Source organism: Oryza sativa, chromosome 12, assembly GCF_034140825.1.
Source record: "Oryza sativa Japonica Group chromosome 12, ASM3414082v1".
Lineage (NCBI taxonomy): Eukaryota > Viridiplantae > Streptophyta > Magnoliopsida > Poales > Poaceae > Oryza > Oryza sativa.
Window position 1 is genome coordinate 9,321,644 of NC_089046.1, and position 23,724 is coordinate 9,345,367.

Here is a 23,724-nt window from a genome sequence, read left to right on the forward strand (position 1 = left end):
AAAGTTGGGATGAACTTGGGCTCGGAATATGGTTTCTTAGTTGTTGCATGTGCAGGTGTTGCTTGAGGCCTCGGGAGAGTGTTGCCGGTGATAGATCGGAGTCAACTTGGGAGAAGTTGATGTCCAGGGATCAAGAGATCATGCGGGATACTAAAGGCTAGAGGACAATGCACGTGGTGATGAAGAAATCCATATGGTATACAAGAGGGATTGTGTATGTATGGAAAGAGGAGTCGAATTTGGAAGGGAGTCCGAATTCGGGAAGTTTGATTAAGATAAGGAAAGAGATGAGTTGTATACTTGCAAGAGAGGGTTTCCTATGTGAGTTAGGAGTCCTAAGTTGTGTTATTGCATAGCCTACCTCATGTATAAGTAGAGAGGGAGGGTGAGGCCTCCCGGTATCGGTTTTAGAGAGACTAGAGTTGAGAGAAAGTGTTTTTGTAGGATCGAATCACAACAACTAAGCCAACCAGAGGGGGGTGAATGGTTGGTATACCCAAAAACCAAAACTTTTACGGAAATAAAACTTACCCTCAAATTCGACGGATCGCGGTCTGACCGAAGTAGATGCGCTGGTCTGACCGCCTGGAACACGTCGGTCTGACCGATGTAGATCAATCGGTCGAACCGCCCAAATCGCCTGCCTGTGGCTGTAGCCGCCGCCAGTCCGACCACAGGTCACCCGTCAGTCTGACCGCCCCCTTGCCACCGGTTGGACCATCGGTTTGCCACTGGTTAGACCGTCGAAACCCGGTGAAACACAAATCGAAGAACTCTTAAAGTGGATGACGGCTTTATTGATTCTCTCTGTGTTTACAAAGTGCACCAACAGCACTCCTTACAAAAATCTCGACTAAACTCGAAACCCTAACTAAACTATCAACTCAATTGCTCTCAAAAGCAATATCGGGAAGCCTCACACTCCCTCTCTATTTATATCCAAGGTAGGCAGCCTAAAGTTACGAACCAAACTCATACTAGAAGTCCTAATCTCCATAGGAAACCCTCTAGTACAAGAAACAAACTTTACATAACTAATCATACCAAATTTGGACTCCTCCCAAATTCGACTCCGCATCCCATACGCATACAATATCTCTATCATATGTCATATGGAATCTTCACCAACCACGTGCATTGACTCTAGCCTTAGTATCCCGCATGATCTCTAACCACCACAGACATCGTCTTATCCCCAAGCCGACTCCCGGTCCTTCACCGCAAATTCTCTCCCGGCATCTCGAGTCACCTACACATAGAACAAACAAAGAAACCATATTCCGAGACCAAGCTATCCCCAACTTGACTCATTAGTAGCAAACGACAGTATTACATACGCATAGTGTCCATCTAGAAGTCATAATCATGAAACAATCACGCATATCCAAACAAACAACCCGAAACCGAAACCGACACAGAGTCGGCCGGTCAGACCACGGGCTGTGCCGGTCTGACCGCGCAATACACGCCGGTCTGACCGGCAGCACCTGCCCAGTCTGACCGAACCACATCCAGCAGTACTGTAGATTCACATGTGAACTCCAATCATCTCCAAAACCACTTCGCAAATAAATTCCAAATATCAAAAACAATAATCTCCAATGCCAATTGTTCATCACAGAATAATAATCAAAAACACCTTTGATTTTACAGTTTCGAGTTTAGTTCGAGATTTTGGTGAGGAGTGTTGTTGGTGCACTTTGTAAACACTAGTTGATGCAATAAAGTCGAAAAGTTTCAATCTACATCTTCGAATTTGTCATCTACCGGTGTTTCTGGGTCTCGACAGTCTAACCACAGGTGTGCGCGCGGTCTGACCAGTGGGATAGCGGCGGTCTGACCGCAGGTGTTCGGGCGGTCTGACCACAACTGCGGTCAGACCGGCGAAGCTACGGTGGTCTGACCGGCGACAGGAGGGCAGTTTGACTGGCGGCGACTGGATTTAATCATCGACTTCGTTCGAGGGTAATCTTTAATTCCGCAAAAGATTTTTGGGTTTTTGGTTTTCCCTACCATTCACCCCCCTGGTAGGTTTGTTTGATCTTTTGCGATCCTACACCATTTGTAGCATTAAAGGAAACGAGAAATTCTTCCATTATGCACCAAAAGGACTATTTTTCTCTCTGCAACTATAATGCTTTCAGGAGAGCAGGATATCTGAAGCATGAGTCAATTGATTCTTACAATCTAATGGTCTACTAGAACAGAAATATTACAACATACTCTCGCATACAAAATTACAATGTCTGTCTTTTCAAATGAAAGCACTGGACCGGTAAACTCATCAACTTCAGGACAATATAAGCAAATTGATACTCATACATTAAAATATGATAGCTATAACATTTTTATACATGGGAATAATGGTACCTCAATCTCGGCTGATAGCGAAATCATGCCAAATAAAAAAAAGTGTGTCATGGAAATAACATTGGTATGATTCCTGCTAAAAGTAATAGCATACAAATTATGAATTCTCTGATAACCTGCTTGGAGAATTATCCATATTCAAACCGATACACATGTTTCGCATGTCTTACCATGTCATGTCAGGAATACGCTGTTCAAAAATGCGTATCCAGCAACTACCCCACCTTCGTTCAGTGAGGCAGCCTTGGTTCTCATCAAATAACCACACTGGTCATTTATAATGACCCTGTCTTTGTTCCTGAAATTCAGAGGCCAAAATTTGAGGTATATCCAATACATAATATGGCTTCTTACTTCAGTTTTACGATTTATTACCGCAGGTAGGCTCCAAAAATTCCAAATTCAGAAACCGCATTTTCCCGAATGCATGTGCCATCTCGGACTAGATAGCAGAGTGATGCTGGTGGAAAGATCCTCTGCATTAGGATGTAGGCTGCAAGTTCATTGCTTCCATCCTTCTTCAGACTTATCAGTGTTTCACGCAGATTGTCCCCATAAATGTTGTTTCCTGAATGAAACACAAGAGTTTCTCATTAGATACCAATGCAGATAATTTGAAGGCAAAGTATATAAGATAGCAGGGTACCTCCACCCTCTCTTTGTGGCTTCAGAACAAACAATTCTGGTGATTCAATAGCAGACATGACTATACTGTCATTCTCCAAGCTCCATAGCCCTGCAAAGCATTTCCGAACTTTTTCTATGTCGGCTTTGTTGTCAAGAAACCTATAGTAGGAATTGTAGTAAGTTCACACAAAATCAGATTAACTGACATGTTAAAAATATGAGCCTTTGTTAGGCATAAAAAACTATAGATTTTAAAGAATATCATGTTCCCCAATGTAAATTACCTTTCGAGCACATTTTCTTTTGCCAATTCTTGTTGAATCTTTTTGGTTCCAACAAGATGGTGTGCTATTGATGGGCACTTAATAGCAGAGGAACACTCAATCAAGAGTCTTGCTCTCCATTCCTTAGAAAAAATACAGAGAGAAGTGAGAGATAGGAAGGTTAATTTCTGGATAAGTAAAATGAACGGATGAAGATGATTAATAACATACCGCTTCTGAAGGGTAATCATTTGGTGTATAACCTGCTCTGAAGTACACAACAGCAACTGGCAATCCATCTCTACATGAGAAAATAAATCATGTTCGATAGTCTGAAATCGTGTAACGTGACATTATATCCAAATTTCTGCAGGAGAATCCTTACATTGTTAGTGTACCGTCAGGACGGAGCTCTCCTTCTGCATCTATTGCAGCCATTGTTTTGCGAATTGTCGTCACCCCATACGTGAAACGAAGTTAAGGGAAACTATTTTTTGTTTAATTGCTGGGTGGATATTTTGGTTAAATACATGGTTAAACCAGTAAACACTGAAGCATTTTTCAGCTATCAAATCAGCTTTGCCCACTCAAGGATGTCACAAAATTGGACAGTTACAAAATTTCAGAAATCAGCAATAGTTAACAGTTTCTTTGATTCTTGAAAGCACCCAAGGATATATTTCTCTCAAGGCGACAGTTATCCAATATTGGTCATACATGTACCTTTCTTCTGGTTGAACAACCACCAGAACTACTGAACTGGATGACCAAAACTTTAGTTAGTAAAGAGTAGTCATGCATAAGAAAGGTCATGCATAACAGCTTACAACCTTTGATTGTTGAACTCAGCCCATGCTCCAGCTAATGCTTCAGCATGCTGAGCAATTGCTGTGTTCCCAACAACACTCTCTGGATCCAAACCGAGCTCCCTCTCATGCTGCCTAATCAGGTTTCTGCACATTACATCCAGGTTGTTCTTTGTTATATAAATTTTGGTGTCAGTAATTTATTATACAATAATACAATAAAAGTGGGCAAAAGGATAAATAGCATGCCAAGAATACAACTTAAGTTGCCAAACTTATTAAACTACTTCGATATATTAAATTAAATTTCTTTCTGCATGCAAAATCGAGCAAACTGGCTGGTCTATATATACATATTTGAAGTCATGACGCCTAAAAATCATAGAATAATCTGGGAAAATATGTATTGGAAACTTAAAAACTACCATAAGATTACAAAAATGGACTTCTGAGATTTATCCATCACAAATCTCAAATGTTCATTTTTGAATGCTACAGGAGTTTCTAGGTTTTCCCTAAATATATGGTTTATACTATATATTTTCCATATAACCCATGGGTGCATAAGAAATGAGGAAGCTACTTTTTCATGACTCTGAACTTCCAATCTTAACGATGTGTCCAGATTCTGTTCAGGGCAGCAAACTTATATTTCAATGTTTTAGCTTGTCTGAAAAATGTGTGAATGCATGGTTAATAAGAAGAATCAAATACATTTGGTGTCCATCTGTGTTTTAGCTTGTCTAACCTGTGAAGTTCACATACACCGCAAGCAAGACCGTTGGATGATGTTGAAATGGTGTTGAGTTCAACTTGAAGAAGCTGGTCAGTGGCCCCATCAATCATGTAATCTGACCTAGTAAGACCCAACCTAACATCCTGAAAGATATAATACAGTTCAATTTTTTTTTTCAAAAAAATTAATAAAATCAATGCTATAATAATTATCAGAGTGTTGAATTCCTCATTGATTAGTATATTTCAAAATAAGCTGCGTGGTCACCTCTTTCTTGTTTAGTTTCATCATCTTTGCATGGATATCAAGAAGCCTTCCAGTGAATGAATCCACCTCTTTCGTTCTGGAAAATGATAAACTAAAACTGTTACAAGAATAACACGATGAAAACACAAAGTACTCAAGAATTGAAACCGATGGTTCAGAACTTCAAGACTAGGGTAATCTGTAGTTTCTAAATAATGTAGTTATAACTTTTTTGGTGAACTTAGGTAATATAATTTTTTTGTTAGTATGGTTTTTCCCGAGAGTTTGAAAACATATAATTTTATTTATGTCAATTATTTAAGAAATCACCTTGCCAAAGTCTCCTGCAAAAAATCCCCATCCAAACTAACACGATCAACAAGCTCATTGAAAAGGGGAGCCAATTCAACCGCCTGATCCCAGTAAACTTTCGAAAATGACATTGGCAGTAGAGCAAATGGGGCATGGAGCAAACCAACACCGGGAGCTTTTCCTGATCTCTGCAGATCACGAGATGTACCTATGAGTGAATTTCTTCTTGACACGATGAAAAAAACTATGTGCATTTCAATTCCAGAGTTGCAATTCATAAAAATGATATAAAAATCAAACTACAGGTAAATAAAACAACAGCTAATTAAGAACTAGAAAAATACTCAGAGACGATAGCATTGAAAATGACTTTCATTGCCAGTGGTAAATCCAAGAAATGAAATCAGGGGCTGTAAAGAAGCAACTTAAATGATGTTACAAATTCTGATGGATTATCATCAAATTACATAAATTAAACTGATTTCTTGTATTAGAGGGATATTCAAATGGACATGTTACATACCACTCCAGCTAGCGCAAAAAAGGTAGAAGGTTGGAACTTATGGTGTGTTTAAGAGGAGGGGAAAGGAGAAAATTGAGAAGACACGTAAAGTACTAAACCTACTATATATATTTATTTTGATAGTATATTTATTTTCTATTTGTAATACTGCTACATGTTTTTCTATAAATTTAGTGGAACTTTTAAAAATTTGTTAATGAAAATTAGTCAACACACTTTACATTATGAAATGGAGGAGTAGAAGATGAATATATTTTTTGCTTTTGATGTCAATCTAGCCTAGAACTGCTGGGAAAGTTTGCCCAATGAGGCTCTCCCGCGATGACAAGAACGAAGCCCACGCTTAAAAGCTTTGTATTAAGCTTGGCAAAAACTAGGTAAACCAAATAACGAGCATTGCCTTGGTGGGCTACAGCCCAAATTAAATGAGGCTGGGGGCTGGCTAGATATAGATAAGGAGGTGGTTAAGGATCAAATCAGACTTCTTTTTTTTTTTCATGTTGAAGACTTCTTTTTAAGACGGCTAGTTAATTAGTCACTTTCGTCCTTTCTATTTCTGTCAACAGTGAAAGCAGCTGCTTGTATGAACCACGCATGTGCTCTTGCTTTTGTGATATGGGTGGGCCATACTCCAACTGTTTTGAGTCCTGAGTATATATTTATTTTATTTTTATGATGTGGCTAATACTGATCCCTACGTCCTAATATAAATGCACCTAAGGTTGAATGTGGTATTTCATATTACAATAAATATGGACAGTCCAATCCTAGATGCACTTATTTTAGGATTGAGGGAGTAACCAATAAGCTGATTTATAAGTAAAAAAAACCAATCATAAACAAACAAACAACATTTTATTTAGATTTTTAAATCCATAAACCACTCTTATCCTGTTAAGCCAAGCGCTAGGAATGTTGTTTAATTATGTGAAGACGAGGTAGGACTCCTCTACAAAGGCTTAAAAGCCAATGACTTTTATAAATCATATAAGCCAAAAATCGAATTAAAACAAAGAGGGCTTAAGTGTGCTACTAATAATACAAAGGCCTTTGGGATTGGTTTTTGCTGGACATCTTTTACAGTTTGTTACTGTATTTATTTTAAGTGGTTTTTTACCAATAGACTCCTAACAAAAGTTTTACTAAATATTGGGCATAATTAAGCAGAAAGTCGTGACACTTAATTAGCGACTTTATAGCAAAGTTGTCACATGGTAAATTTCGAACTTCAGTTCCTGTTTGTTCTTTCTCACCGAAAGAGATCAAGTTGTTCCCTCTATAAAGAAAGGGCCAGTAGGCGCCACTCGTGCAGAACGTGTTGATTTGTTTTTGCATATTTGCATATACTATATTGTTTGAAAGGCATGTTTATATATATTTTGTCTAGTTTCGTGCATATTGGCGACCTTCAGTCCCACTATCTGGTCACCCCAACCAAATCTGGCCCCACTTACATAATCAGTATGGTTGAGCTGGCTGTTTCCGGTTGGGTCAATTAAGATGGGACAGCATCTATATATAGGATGATTGGATTTGTAGTTTAATTAAATCTCCAAATAGCAAAAGTGGATGCTCCACAATTATTGGGGAAGATATAATGGTCAAATAATTGTGATAAAATATTATATCAATAAAATAAATTGAAAACCCTGTATAATGTGTCACAGGAAATTAATTAGCTTTGGTTAGAGGTAATTAATTTTAATGTCGATAACTAGCACTGTTGCTTGCTAGTTCAGTCTCGAGCCCCATTGCATGGTTGCCCTAGTAAGCTAAAGCAAAGCTAAATTTTAAATTTTTAAACTTAATTTTGAAGTTGATTTAAAGATATTTTCTACGTGGTTATTTTTTAGCATGGGTTTTTATGTTGCTAAGAACACATATATGAGCAACCGATGAGTGCCTCGATTTCTCGGGATCAAACCTTCAATAATCATAATTTCTTCGGACTTGCCATAAACTTCGTAGGCAAATTTTGGCCAATATCACCTTAATTACTTGTGACGAGATTTCTTCATTAACTTTTATGTAGTTCACACATTCAATCGATTAAAAAAGTGACACAAATTTCTTTTACATAATTTCTACTTAAGTAAAAATCTACAGAATGTTGCAATTTGATGGGATACGTATGCATGATTTTCCCAGCAGCTAGCTAGCTGGTTCTACCAAATGATATGGAATAATTTTAATTTTTAAGCCTAGGAAAAACCCGGTAAATTTAATAGGAGTATCCGGTAGTTGCAATTGATGGGATACATATGTCTTTGACGAACACTAAAGTAAATCTTAAAAAAAATCACTGAAATATGTTCATGTTAAAAGGACAGGAAGAATCTGCACGAATAATTCATGTGAAAAATATAGTACGTAGGTCACACATTGAGCTAGTCACTTCACCGGGTGGTTCTTGTCGCCAACGACGAGGCCGTGCTGCGACGACCACACCAGCGCCTCCTCGACCAGCTCATCCACCAGCCGCGCCGGCGCCACCGCCAGCTGCCCCTGCTCCGACGACCGCCGTCCGCCGCCCTCCACCTTGGGCGCCGCCGTCCCGACGGCGGCGGCGCACCTCGCCGGAGCGAGCAGCGGTGACGGCCTCGCGGCACCGCCCGGCCGACGCACCACCACGACTGGAAGAACCCTGCACCGGCCGAGCGAGGAGGCGAACGATGGCGGATGCGCGCCGGAACGGGCGGCGGCGGCGGCCATGGTCGATTGGGCTGTTCGATCGGAGTTGGTGGAGGTCGCGAGGTTTCTTGATGATATGAGAAGGTGATGAAAGGAGCAAGCTAAGCTAGTTATAAAGGGAACGAGACTTCGACATAGACTAGCTCGGATTAGTAAGGTCAACGTGTTTTCCCCTCAAACTTCCAACTTTTCCATCACATCAAATATTTGACACATGCATTGAGTATTAAATGTAGACAAAAAAAACCAACTGCACAGTTTGCTTGTAAATTGCGAGACAAATCTTTCGAGCCTAATTACGCCATGATTTGACAATGTGGTGCTACAGTAAACATTTGCTAATGATGGATTAATTAGGCTTAATAGATTCGTCTCGCAATTTACATGCAGAATCTGTAATTTGTTTTGTTACTAGTCTATATTTAATAATTCAAATGTGTGATCGTATACATAAAAAAAAATTTATCAAAACAACTAAACACGGCCTAAGTATGGGTATTTGGGCACAAAGAGAAAAACTATTAGCATTATAATAAATTAAGTTTAATTATTTTGAATTTTTTAAAATAATTTATATGATATTTTAAAGTGTAGAAAGTTTTTATATAGAATGCACCGATTAATAATTTTATAAACATGCTAATAAAATCTGTGCCTTAATCAGACCCTAGTCCTTGCAAATTAGAAATCGATCCCAACCGTTGGATGATACCGTCGGTTGAATGGTCGACGACATTCACGCACCGGCAGCGTATACCACTAAAGATATGTTCTGTGTGTCTGTGGATCACCGGTGCCTGTTGATCGTGACGTGAGGTTGAGGTTGTCGAGGAAATATCCCTGTGAAAAACCTAAAATGCCCGTAAATGAAGATACTCCCTCAATCCTAAAATATAAATATTTTTATAATTGAATATGGTTATTAGTTATTAAGAAAGTAGGTAAAATTAAATGATGAGAGATTATGATTGGATAAGAGGAGGGAAAATTGAATGGTGAAGGGTTGTTATTGGTTAGGAAGAAAATGTTAATGCATAAGTTGTTATATTTTAGAATAAATTTTAAAGGTTAGAAGTTTTTCTATTTTAAGACGGATGGAGTATATTTATTAATCACTAAGGATATATGTGCAATTGAACCGTAGTCGCCAGTACCGATTTAACAAAACCGGCATTGATGATGTTCCTGCTCCACAAAACACTCTTGCGCTATCTAGAGAAGATATTAGTGCCAAGTCATATTAAGAACCGGTACTTTGGCGGATAATCAGTGCCGGTTATAAGAATACCCGGAACTAATGATTAACCAATCAATGCCGGTTTAGGTGGATTGGAGCGGGGTGCCAGTTTTAGCCGATTGGAGTGGGAAGGTTGACCTATTGATCGGTTGATTGGAAAATTCATCTGTGACCCTGACCATATTAGGGCATGTTCAATGGTAGAGACGAGTATGGTCTCTTAAGCAATACAAGATTATTTAGAGACCGAATCTTTACAATAGTAGAGACGACAAAGTCTCTAATCATTAACTCAAAAAATATTCCTTTTGTTAATATTCTTTCCATTTTTTTTACCCTCATGCAACCATATTTCTATATTATATTGATTAAGAGTCGTTGTTAAGCTGTTGTTATGCATGACAACGATGTTTTATCTCTCCTCTTTCTATTTCTTCCATGTCAACAAGTATTCCAAATTAACATCACTAAGAGACCACTATTGACAACCATTGTATATGCCCTTAGCGCTAATTACGGATATATGAACATACTCCCTTCGTCCCAAATATAGTAACTAGAACCGGATGGGACTTATTCTAGTAATATGAATTTGGGCATGCCCCTTGTCAGATTTATAGTACTAGGATGTGTCCCATCCAGTCCTAGGTTGCTATATTCTGAGATGGGTGAGTAATTTTTTTATATGTACTCAGATTGTGATAAAGTTTATATGAAAATCGTAGCTCTTAATGAGATATATAATTTTATAGTTGATAACTTTTTCATTTAAATTCTTTTAGGTACTTGAATCCATGATTCAAATATCGGTTAGGAACGCTCGTAAGGAAAAAGATGTGCATGTGAGGGAGGGATCTCTAGTTTGAATTCACAAGAATTATATTCGATTTTTCTAGGCCACATCTGTGTTGGGTCCATTTCTATCAATTATACTAGTTACGAATCAGCACAATGTCTCCACAAAATTTTTCAAGTTCAAAACGTCTAAGGATCGTCTTTCTCAACAACATGTGTAGCACAATATTATATATTAGTCCAGATATACTAGCACCAAACCTTTTGTGTTCAAAACATCCAAGGAACATGCCATGTGTTGCCTTGCTCTGGCGGAACTTGAAGCCATCATCACTCCCACGACATACCCATCACCCCTTCTGTTCGGAGCGGATAATTCTGAGATAGTTCGGACACGGATACATATTTTTTTCTCATATATGAATATGAATATGGTATCGAAGTTTTCGACAGATATGAATAATAATACGTGTATCCGATGGATACTATTTGGATATCCGCTAAAGGTATGAAACATATACCTCATTTCTTTTTAACTTTAGACCTTACAACCCTAATCCACACTGGATTATTTAATTGAAATCGATCCGCACTGAGTCAACTCACTCCCGTTCTAAATATGTATCCTTGAGATATAATAGGGTTGTTTGTTTTTGTTGTGACTTATAACTTAATTTTGAATTTAAAGAGGGGGGGTGTGGGTTTGGGTTGTTTCCATTATTTTTTATTTGCCTTTGGGCCGAAGAGTAGGAGTATAAAAAATTGTACTCTCAGAACTTGTTTTTCGTATATGTCTATGGTTTATAAGTCACTGTTCAAAAAATTGCTTTCCGTGAAAGCCTGTTATACAATGTCATGAAACCACTAAGAAAAGTATGGCATTTCTATAATCCAAATGGGAATTTCATACTCTCCATTGTACCTTTTCTCAACAATCAACAGCCATTTTTCAATACATTCGTCACAACCATACGCGGCCATTCGCTGAACCACACAAGAGGGTTTAATAAAAATGCCAAATCCCATTGCATATCCGATACTGTGAAATTTGTTCACAATGATTCTTCTTAATATAAAGTTCCTTAAATAAAATGGTCATGTTACTGTTTTGACCTTTATGATAAGATGGATAAGAACAGTAAATCAATGACATGAAAAATACCCTTTACTGTAGCGTCAATATTCCTAGGATCTGCGAAAGAGGACTCCATGCTGTAGTACTTACTATACCGATTTTATCTAAAATAATATGTAAGACGGTATAGTATGTAATGCGACACATCTTAATACAACGAATTTGAACAGTCTATTCAGATTCATTGTACTGTAGGATGTATCACATCTTGTACTAAGTTTTTTTTTTATGGACGGAGGGAGTAGATAGTTCTCCTTTCCGTATATACAGTACTGCAAAGTTCATTCGTGATAAATAAGAATTATATCAATCAATCAGTCTTTCCAATAACTCAATTTGCAAAAGTAATAATAATCTATGCGGCATATGCCACTAGCCGTAGGCCAGCCACTACATTCATTTGCAAGTGAAGTCCTGTGAATCATCATTCACGATTCATTTTCTATGATTCTGGAGATGATATGGAAAAGATCTTTGAGTGTTAGTTTATGATACCTCATGGTACGTTAAATTATAAAGTAAAGGTTGCAGTAGAAAATGTGATGCCTCCTGGCATACTTTTAGGAGTGTAAAAATATAGAGAATTCACATATCATAGTCATCTTGTTTTCCAGCATTATGTAAAGGAACCAGTAGACCTTTAGGACCGTAAAAATTATGAAAAGAAAATGGAGTGATTTTGACAGCATTAGTCATAAAACGGACACAGCAAGATAAGAACCACAAAATATTTGATGCATAGAAAATTGGATCGGTCCTACATTGGAAAGGATGACATTGTCGTTAGTATGCATTGACTAAGTTTAGTAGAAAATACAACACATCATTTTCAGCAATTGAGTAACTAAGGAAAATATCCAATTATGTGGTGAAATGGAACTGGAAAACTGATGAAATATGTGTAGCTGACCATGGATTGCTGTACCCAAGTGTTCAGAGATTGGAATACACAACAGCAACATACAAACAACTATGTATATGTAGAGCAGCATGAATGAACCTGAGAAAAGGGTTGCATGGGCTAAGCAAGCACATCACACAATTCTCAGAGATTGAGAGACACAAAAATGAAATGAATCTTGTTGAAGTAAACAACGTCCCGCATCAGGATGGAGAATCTTCATCTTCAACACCCTTCATGACAACGGAGCAAAGAACCTGCTTTGAGATGTGGGACTCAAGCTCTCTTGACACCTCTGCAAGTCTCAGATCGAAGTTGCTCCGGTGTCTCTGTGGTTTCGGAGATGGTGAACCGGAGAATCGTCTTCTTGGGCTTGACAGCCTTGCTGTCGGGGATCCTGACAACCAGCTCTTGGTGAAAACAGGAACAATCTCCTTCCCTGTCATGATGTGCTTTCTCTCTTGGTTCAGAGGACCTCTCTTTGTCTCCACCGGTAATGGTTTCATCGGTGAGGTTGTTGTTGATGGCAGCTTGTTCCTGATTCGCTCACGGGCACGCTCAGCGGCTGCCATAGCCTTCTCCTTGCTCATCTTGATCAACGTCCATGGGTTGATCTGGATGTCATCTTTCCTTCTTGTTCCATCACTGGGCTCATTTTCAATCCTGATGGATAGCTTTCGGGTACTCTGTCATGTATGAAATGGTATTGTCATCACCAAGTTAGATTAACTGAAACTAGTACTACTGGCCTAGTGCTGCAATTTGTATGTACTTACTTCACTTAATTCATCTTTTCTGCAGAAGATCCTTGACAGAAAGGATGGCCTTTCTGGTGAATCGAAGTCGATACTCTCATCAGACGACGAATCAGAGTCATCGAAAGGGTCAAATGCTTGTGCTGCTTCTCTCATAGCAAGGATGTAATCATATGTCCTCATTCCCTGAAGTAACAACAGTTCACAAAAAAAATTAGCTGACATGATTTATATCATCTTTATCCTGCACAAAAGTATTTGTTCAGCAAAGTGCACACCTTTCTAATAAGCACAACATGGAAGAAGAAGAGCTGACCCAGTGCTACAGTACTGTATAAGGTGAAGATCACAAAAACCATCTGCCCAGAATATCATAATGAACAATGTAGCCTTATGAGTATTGTACAGCAGTAATGATGCGTGCCTAATTGCTTATTGAGAGAGATGATATGTTCTTCTTGGTTACATACTGATAACGCTGCATGTGCTCCTTTTGGGAGCCTGATGTGAAGCCTGTGTTCCATTTCCATTTTCAACCCTTTGCTGTCGGTAAAGCAGCGAACGAAGATCGCGATTGCTGTTCCTCCCTCAATAACAAGCTGATACAGAAGATTTGCATGCTATTTAGTTGTAGTAAAAGAAATGATTTCTTGGACATAGAAAGAAAAATGATGCAAGCCGAGAGACAAAAAATATTGGCATTTAGCACCCACCATGAGCAGGACAAAGAACATGAGCAGAATAAATGATGCATAGTTCCTTCTTCCAATGCAATTGTTCAGCCACTGTGTGAAAAAGATAGAAAAACTCAGTCACTTGATCATTGAAAGATCAACCATTGATTTGGGAGTGAAAAGAATGCACATAGCTTGGGTGCTTACCCTGCAGTGGTGATCAAATCCATCAACACAGCGATCACAGGTCTTGCAGTGCTTGCTGCGCAATTTCACCTGCAATTCGTACATAATCGTTTCAGATTGTTTCATCTTGACCTCTGACTGACTCCACATTAATGAATTTCACAAACCAAAAACGTTGAAATTCAGTTGAATTTATCCTCTTCTATTCTCATAAACTAATCTACCCACATTTTTTGAATTATTTATCAGAACCAATCAAACAGAGCAATGAAATTTAGGTGAATCAATCTACCCACATCAAAAAAATTAAGCTCCATTTCCTGAATTATATTTATTTGAAGTTTTGAATCAAACAAGCAGAGCAATGAAGGCCCATAGAGCAAAGGAGAGGAACAGAGCAGTGGACCTCGCAATCACAGACGGGGCAGTAGGAGATGTCGTGGCCGGCGGCGGCGTGCGGCGAGACGATGTCGTCGAGGCTGGTGAAGGCGAAGGGGAGCATGGGGTCGAGCTGGACGCTGGAGTTCCACTGCTCGAGGTAGCTCCGCCGCACCCACCGGTTCATCACGCGGACCTCCACCCGCCGGAGCAGCCGCACGACGTACCGCCACAGGATGTACCCGTACCTCAGCCTCGGCAACCTCCCCCCTCCTCCGCCGCCGCGGCGGCCTGCGCGGGCCCTCGCCAGCTGCCGCCGCCTCTTCATCTTCTTCGCGTGCGTCCGGTCCGACGGGTCCACCGCCGTGCACCGCACGTAGAGCGCCGCCGCGCCCGCCGCCTGGTGTTTGATCCCGTCACCGTCAGCAACCAACAACGCGACGCGAGGAGAAGCCAGCCAAGAAGGTTACCGTACCGAGGAGGAGAAGAGGGCGAGGAGGGTGTTCCCCGCGACGGTGCTGCCGAGGTACGGCCCGAGGACGACGTAGAACGCGGCGACGAGGACGGCGAACACCGCCATGCCCACCAGCTGCATCGCATATCCAACCACACACCGTCACCTCAAAGAATCCAATCCGGGGGGAAGAAAGGTGGGAGAGAAGCGGCGGGGGGACCTGGAGAGGGTGGAGGGGGAGCTGCCAGCCGTGGCGGCGGCGCCAGCGCGGCCACGCCATCGTCGCCGCCGCCGCCGCCGTGGATTCGCCGCTGCCCATCGGTGGCGGTGAGAAAGATCTGCGGCTCGATGCGGACGCGTCGTTCAACTCTGCTGCTGTGTGACTCGAACGCGAGAGTGAAGCGAAGCGGCGGTGGGGTTGTCTGACAGGTGGGGTAGGGGAGGCAGCCAACGGTCGGCTCGAGCCAACGGCTTTTCCATCCACCGCTTTGTCGTTCCCCGGCTGTTTGAATTTCGAATCGGCGGTTGGGCGCTCGAGGCCGAGTCCTCGAGCGCATCTGCTCCGTCGGATGGCATACCGTCGGCCAGATCGGAAACAAGAGTGGGGCATCCACTCCCTAGCCCCCAAGGCCTATTGACCTAATGCCATCTTCGGTGTATTTTCTTAGTCCCATAAAAAAACAAATCAAATCAACGGCGTCGAGTTAAATTGCTACTCCCTCCATCTATGTTTGATAGTCATATTTCATCTTGGCACACAGACCAATGATAAGTAATTCTACTTATCATCTATTTAAACATGCTACTAGTCATTTCTCGTAAACAAGCGATTCATTAATATTTACATTTTTCAATGCCCATGTAGCCAATCATGTGTGGAAGAATGAAGAGTCATGCATTAAATCCGAGAAAGTCATTAAGATGATAGGTTGTTGGATTGAAATATGCCTATCAAAAATAATTTTTTCAGATTTGGAAATATGACTATCAAAAGCAGATGGAGGGACTACTGTTTAATGAAAAATTATAGTACTACCATATTTTCGAGTGGAATCATCTGAATTGGAAATTATTTTATTGTCTTTTTCTTTCTTGAAATTATTCTATTAATGATGTCTGTCTATTAGACTCTGCTCCATCTGAATAAGAAATGAAATTTTTACTCCCTCCATCACAAAATATAAAGAATTTAGGTTGGATAGGACATATTATAGTACTACGAATCTAGACTAAGAGTTTATCCAGATTCGTAGTACTAGGAGTAGGAGTATGTCTTAGTAGTATATTTTAGGATGAAGATAGTAGTTCTTTTTTCCTTGTCATTGTGTCCCATGATCAATTTATACATTGTTTGTCTCGACTTGTGGTGAATACTTCGATTGCACATTAGAGTTGGACTATGGCTAAGGGTATCCATACTTCAGGCCCCGTTCACAACACACGTAAAAAAAACATTTCAAAATTAATAAACTGTTGCAGTAATACTCGAGTGAATATTTCATGCCATTTTCTCGGTGTGCACGATTCACAGGTATTATCTTTGTATCCCTTATAGCAATGTAGCAATTGCGTGTCGTAGAAATATCAGAAAATTCAATAATGTTCGCAATCAAGTGTGAACATGAACATGATAATTAGCTCTCATTTGAACTTTCCACGTACCCGATCAACTTGATAATTGTAATTAGTAAAACAGAGTATATTTAAGCTGGCTTGTGTGCTGTACAAATACCATAAATTCAAACAAGCATGGTGTTATTGAATTCTCACATATAGAGAGAATTCGACTAAGCAAAGCAAGCTGCCAAACCATAAACCAACATAAATATTTATAAAATTTAGGTATACTCCGTTACAGATAGCGTTTCAGGAATTCATCAATGCGGGTGTACTGAACCTCTGGGTACAGTATAGTTGCTTCGGCTCCATTGTCACCAATGTCAAAGTTTGTTAAGCAACCCTCGTAGAAAATGTGGTAGAAATGTGTTATTCCCACTTGAAAAGCAAATTGCATATCTGCTTGCATTAAAAAAATTGCATATCAATGATAGTTAGGTCAATAATTGTTTGAAATTGAACCCCATGAGTAATGGTATTTAAAAAAAAGAAAATAGCTAAAAGTGCACATTATCAATTTGGTAATCAATGGAAAACAACATCATTGGTGGGGTGCTGAAGCTGTAATTGTACGGCTCCAACCATCAAGAGCACTTAAATCAAGTACGTCTTGGTGTTCATGATTAGATGTGTGTGTATATATATATATATATATATATATATATATATATATATATATATATATATATATATATATATATATATATATATATATATATATATATATATATATATATATATCGGTAAGCAGTTTATTTTTACCTTTCATTGGAGCCAAAAATTCTTCAGCAGGTATGTGGAATTTCGTAAGACTTTTTCCAGAGAGTTTTTCCCACATTGCGATCAGCTCGTTATGAGTGAGGCAATTATCTTGTGGTCTTATGTATATTGTCTTGTTCAAGGTGCGAGGATCATCGATTGATTTGATTGTATATGTTCCCACATCATCTTCATCCACAAAAAACGCTGCATATAACATTGCAGCTTAATTGGTTAGTATAGTTGAAAATCAAAACTGATTGTAATATTACTGAAGAATGGTTTTCAATGCCCTAAATTATTTCCTATAGTTTCATCAAATAATGAGTAGTGAAAAGGAAGGTGTACAAATTGATGTATTATTATTTTTCACAGAAAATCATGCAAAAATATCTTAATAAGACATGATATTTTCACTAGCTAGCTACACATAAAAAACATAACTATTTACAATAGAGTAAATTGCGCTAGTGGTAAACGAACTTGGCATGTGTATACAATTTATTACAAGAACTTAAAAAATGATCGTCTGGGTGCAACAACTTATCTACTTCGTACGTTTTCTAGAAAAAAAATACTACCAAAGATTTTGTTTGTTGATATACACGAATGATTCATCCAAGCGAGGATAGGGTGTTTGGTAAACATACTAGTATGGCTGTATCCACATGCCATTACCCAAGTTGCTATACTACCAGCATGTCGGTTTTTGAATGATTCATTTTTTAGGTGTTTGGTTTTGGTATAGATGAAATTGGATGAACTCTGAAAGAAAATATTCCCCTAAAATTCAGATTAGCTTGGTATCTCAAAAATTGGTGGACCAATTAAACCTATTTTCCTCTTTCTCTGAACCCTTAAAAAATAGAACCATGTCTTTTCTCATGCCGAATGGACGGTTGTGACCATCTCATCCTAAATTTGGATGAGTCCAACCCATCTCATCCCGTCATCAAACCAAACAAATGTTAACTACTCTCTTCATTTCATTCATTTCATATTATAAGTCGTTTTGACTTTTCTAATGTTAAACTCCTTGAAAGTTTGACTAAGTTATAGAAAAAATATAGCAACATATATTTATCTATACAAATCGATTTTATTGAATCTAAATTAAATTATTTTGATAATGTTGGAGGCATGTCATGAGAACCTTCGGCTAGACTGTCGAAACAACTATCAAATCGCGTAGCCGACACCGAAGGACGTAGGTCGCAGGAAACGCCGAAGGCGAGCGAGGGGAGTACCTACGCGAGGACGGCGGCAAGCACCTTCGCCAAGCATGTAGCAAGAGGGCTTCGAAAAGACGAAGAAGGTTGAGCCCCTCTGTGGGGCCTTCGCCCAGCAAGCTCCGACAAATAGCCCAGTAAGGGCCTCTTTAGAGCCCATGAGCCAGTAAGATGGGCCATAAGACAATTATTACCCCCTATTTTAATGCTAACTAAGTCGATTTCGAGTAAACAATACCCCTAGGGTTGTAATGGGATCTAATTTTTGAGAAATTAATACTCCCTCCATTCCAAAATATAAGGCACAACCACTCTTAATCCAAAGACCAAGAAAATAATTATTATCATCTTGTAGTTTGGATCATCCTAATAAATATAATGCATGCATCCAATAGGATTAGATAGTGGAGGATTTAAAAACGTAATAATTTAATGGAGAAGATGTCATAGTTAATTGCATGCTTGCATGTATGCCTTATATTATGGAACATATAAGAAAAGTGGTTGTGCCTTATATTATGGAATGAAGGGAGTACGATTTTACTACTTTACTTTCAACCTGCCGAGTGAAGCATGCCTTTCGGCAGAAACATTTGTCAATCGATAACATATACTTTCTTTCTTTCTTTTTTGAAAATATTGCTATATTTTTTTTATAAATTTAGTCCAATCTAACCAAGTTTAAATTAAAAAAAATGTCAAAGCGACTTATAAAATAAAAAACAGAGGTAGTACATTACACCTGTACACCAAGTTCTTGGAACATGAGCGTAATTTACTCTTTATAGCAAGAAAAGTTACCAAGGGGAAAAAAGATGAATGGATTAAATGGTGGAGAAACAAAAGACGCTCATCAGGAATCTTGTCATGCTCTAATAAATTGGTACATTAAAATATGGATAAATTATATTTTTAAAATGAAAAGTCGATAGATGAACAGACACGTGCAACTGAACATGCCTGAGGAAAAAAAAGGAAATGCCAATCATGAAAAATTGAAGGTAGGGGATTTGCAGTTTTGTACCACAGAATCTGTATCGAATGGGACCACTGACCATGATTAAAAAAAAGCTGGACGCATGCTTGGATCCAAAGATAAATCTCAATTTTATAAATAGAGAGAAAAATAACTACAAATCTATCTTTTCAGGAGAAAAAGACAAGCCATCTCCTAAAAATTAAAGCAATGAAGCAACAACTTAGCTAACTACTCCCTCCGTCCAAAAGAACCAACCTCATACTCGAAGATAACACATCATAGTTCAATAAATCTAGACATACTAGTATAATAAATATACTTCCTCTGTCCCAAAATATAAACATTTTTAGTATAGTGACAAGTCAAACATTTTTAACTTTGACCATTAATAAAATAAATAAATAAATAAATAACTATCATAATATGCAACTCTTTTTATTTAAAACATCTTACTTTTATATCTTACTTTTATATATATTGTTGATCAAAGTAATATCTTGGAGACCGTAACATAGTCCAAACATGCTTATATTTTGGGATGGAAGGAATAGTATGTCTAGATTCGTTGAATTAGGATATGTCACATCTTAGTAGTAATTTTTGGAACAAGGAGTAATTAACTTTTTTACCTTTGACGTTACCATCCCCATACACATTAACTCTCTCTTTGGGAGGGAGGAAGGAGGTCAGCTGGCTGAGATTAGGACAGAAGTAAGCAGCAAAGCAGTTGGAAGAAACATATGTGTGGGGGATTTTTGCATCCTCAATTGCTCTTCTTATCTCCATCTTCTCATCAAATGTAACCCTCCCAGGTTCAAGAGCATTCCCCATCCTTGATGGATCCATGCCAAATTCTGACGGCAGGAAACGCTGCTCGCAGAGAATTATTCACAGTAAATACTTCCTCCGTTTTACAATGTAAGTCATTCTATCATTTCCCACATTTATATTGATGTTGTCTAGATTTATTAACATCAATATAAATATAAGAAATACTAAAATGACTTACATTGTGAAATGCAGAGAGTATATAGCAATCTAGTATATATCATCCTTATCCTCTCATGTACATTAAAAAAAATCGAACGGATTAGTGTTGTTTAGGTAGGACGTATGTATCTATTGAAATCTTATTGTGCTGCTCATTGGAAATGGAATTGAATAACTTGTTTTTATGTCTGTCCGTTTTATTACTATACAGAAGATAAAACCTTTTACTCCTGTCGTTCACATTTATTGATTTATATCATAAAGATCAGTAAAAATTGCCATAATTTTACTCAAGTTATTATATATATATATATATATATATATATATATATATATATATATATAGTAAATTTGTTTGGTGCTCCATGGTGCCCGGGCACCATTGTTGAAATTGAGTATATACCCAATTCAAATGAGTATGAATCTTTTTCAATTACTTAGGTATTAACATTAACCACTTTACTAACTAGTTCAAAGCAAGTTTGAACTGAATTTGAACTTGTTTTTGTTAGATTTTGATTCTAGGTATATAGCATCCATACATATATTTAGCTAGGTATGTAATCATGGATTGTGAAATAAAGTTAAATTTGAGTTGTTTTGTTGATAGGTATAGGTATGAATCGAATTATTATAACTAGGTATATACTCATAATTTGAAAATTTTGAAAAATTTGAGTGATTTTTTGCATTTGATACCATGGTGCCCGGGCACCATGGTGCCCCATATGAGTGTCCTATATATATATATATATATATATATATATATATATATATATATATATATATATATATATATATATATATATATATATATATATATATATATATATGTATGTATATATATACATAAGTTATAATATATATATATATATATACCAAATTTTTTATTTTTCAAGATAATGGACAGAAATAAGATATACACAGCCAAATCAAGTTCTTTTAATTATGTACTAATTTGTGGAGCTGATTGAAAAATAAATTACCTTGACATTTCCAGCTTCTTTGATGGCCTCGACAAGCTTGAGCTGGAGCATGAGGTTGTGGCTGCGGAGGTGGACGCCGGACATGGCGGAGACGACGACGTCCACCTGCCGGACCGCGGCGACGAGGCCATCGTGGTCGTCGAGCGACGCCTCGAGGAGCCGCGCGCCTTGCGCCTTGAAGGCCAGCAGTATCTGGAGCTTGTCGATGTCGAGGCCGATCTCCGGCCGGAGCAGGACGAAGGTGGGGTGGCCCTCCGCCAAGCTCGCCGCCACGATCCGCCGGCCGATGTAGCCGGTGCCGCCGACGATGAGGACCCGGCTCTTCTCCATGGCCATGTATGGCTCTGCTCGATCTGATGAGTCACACAACGGACGACGCTATCGTGCACTTCACAAAGCTTACTGCGATTTGTGGCCTATATGAACGAGCGCGTCGTCCTGTTCTACTGTTGTCGTACCAAGGGTCTCAATCGTACTCCAATAAATAATCACTGTTGACTGGGTAAGGGCTACTTCTCGGTAAAAAGAAACAAAATATAAGTAGTACTGAACATGACATTGATATATCTCAGTAGAACAAATCTGCACAGACGATATGTCACATCCAGGACGATATGTCACATCCAGTTTCTAGCATCGTTGTTTGAGATGGAGGGAGTAGGTAAAGAACAATGTTTGATACATCATCTTTTCGCTTATGTTTATACTTATCAGCCAAAATTTGAATTTTGAACCTAAAATTTGGAGTTGATTTTGGTGTTTTTTAATATTTTTCAGTCTTTGCTTTTAGATCGCTAAGAACACGTATATAAAAGTTTTATTCACAAATTATTTTTTATTTGTGAATATGCTGGGGCCGTTGGATTTGCATGGCCGATGAGGCTCTTTTAACTTATATAAGATAAAAGTGTGTCTATGTGAGAGTATCACTAACTACATCCTAAAATTTTATCCCCAAACTTTTAGTTTTGCGAATCCTAAACAAAATTTGAAGTGTTAAAATTTTCATTCCTCCAAAAGATTAGCTAAAATAGGCTTCCTAAATATTAAAAGGTGGGCCCCTAGGAAACTTCCAACCCCACCCTCCCGCGAGATCATGTTCGCCCGCTCGACCCTGCCCTCACCGCTCGGTCATCTCTAGATCTGTAATCACTTGCTTTCTCACTGATTGGCAGAGCCAATGGCTGGCCTGAAAACTCTGTTTCTTTTGCCACAACAATTTGTTACATAACTTTCTTTATTATCTACTGAATTTTCCCCTAATTGCCCTAAATACTAACATCAGAGAACAAACTAAATTGTTGCTTTGCAGTAATAGAATTTGAATTACCTCATCTTTTAATAGTTCCTCCTAAACACAATCGCTAAGAAACTCGAAGAGACAAGCTTTTCATTCTCAATTTAATATAACAGAAAGAGGACCAAGAACCGTAATAGCTATATCTAGCTAGATGCACCCAACAAAATTTGCCACACAAACAAATCTGAAAACTACAATCATCATTAGTCACTGGATGGTGAAGATGTCCTTTGCTTTTTCTTTACACATTTACAGAGCTTGGATGAATCATGTTCTGTAAAAGATGTTGATCAAAGGCCTTTGGTCGCCCATATCAATGGGATCACACGCATTGCTAAAACTATCTTCAACACAAAGAGCTTCTATCGAATAAGTGTTGTAACTACAAAAGTAAATGCAAAATTTGCTACAGGACACTCAAAGATTGTGGCATTTGCTGTGAGACACCCAAAAATTGTGTATTTGCTTGTGGACACTGTAAAAATATGGTAATTAGCTGCTGGACACTCGAGGCATTATTTTATTATTTTCGGTGAAAACAGAGAGAGAAAGAGTGTTGAAAGTACCAAAATGCCCCTGACACTGTTCTTCTTTCTTCTCTCTTTCCTGCCCCTGACACGGGTCGCGTTCTTCGCTGCAGGTGGCGGCGCCATGCGGGAGGTGCTGCTCACGCGGTGGGAGGGGCGGGACGACCAGGTGCTGCTGTACGGTCTCCTCCCGGCAGGGGTGGACCACGGCGAGCTCATGGGCAGAGCGCGGTTCTGCCTGTGCCCGA

General features: G+C 38.8%; 2 protein-coding genes across 2 annotated transcripts; both read right to left on the reverse strand.

Annotated features, from left to right (window-relative positions):
* Positions 1-2,301: 2,301 nt before the first annotated feature.
* On the reverse strand, positions 2,302-15,481 carry LOC4351923 (uncharacterized). The gene is made up of 22 exons (XM_026021782.2): positions 15,310-15,481; positions 15,111-15,224; positions 14,664-15,035; positions 14,279-14,347; positions 14,111-14,182; positions 13,868-13,996; positions 13,676-13,756; positions 13,419-13,583; positions 12,848-13,328; positions 12,652-12,741; positions 8,284-8,747; positions 5,379-5,548; positions 5,070-5,145; positions 4,815-4,945; positions 4,091-4,213; positions 3,939-4,019; positions 3,646-3,726; positions 3,492-3,561; positions 3,282-3,403; positions 3,017-3,156; positions 2,746-2,938; positions 2,302-2,668 (listed from the first exon to the last, which is right to left on the reverse strand). Exons 1-22 carry the CDS (start codon positions 15,406-15,408, stop codon positions 2,545-2,547), a joined length of 3,447 nt encoding a protein of 1,148 aa, XP_025877567.1. The 5' UTR covers positions 15,409-15,481; the 3' UTR covers positions 2,302-2,544.
* A 1,292-nt stretch (positions 15,482-16,773) lies between these two features.
* Positions 16,774-22,168, reverse strand: LOC4351925 (isoflavone reductase homolog). The gene is made up of 4 exons (XM_015762770.3): positions 21,650-22,168; positions 20,303-20,543; positions 17,469-17,672; positions 16,774-17,105 (listed from the first exon to the last, which is right to left on the reverse strand). The coding sequence occupies exons 1-4, from the start codon at positions 21,983-21,985 to the stop codon at positions 16,942-16,944; spliced, it is 945 nt and encodes a 314-aa protein (XP_015618256.1). The 5' UTR covers positions 21,986-22,168; the 3' UTR covers positions 16,774-16,941.
* Positions 22,169-23,724: the final 1,556 nt, after the last annotated feature.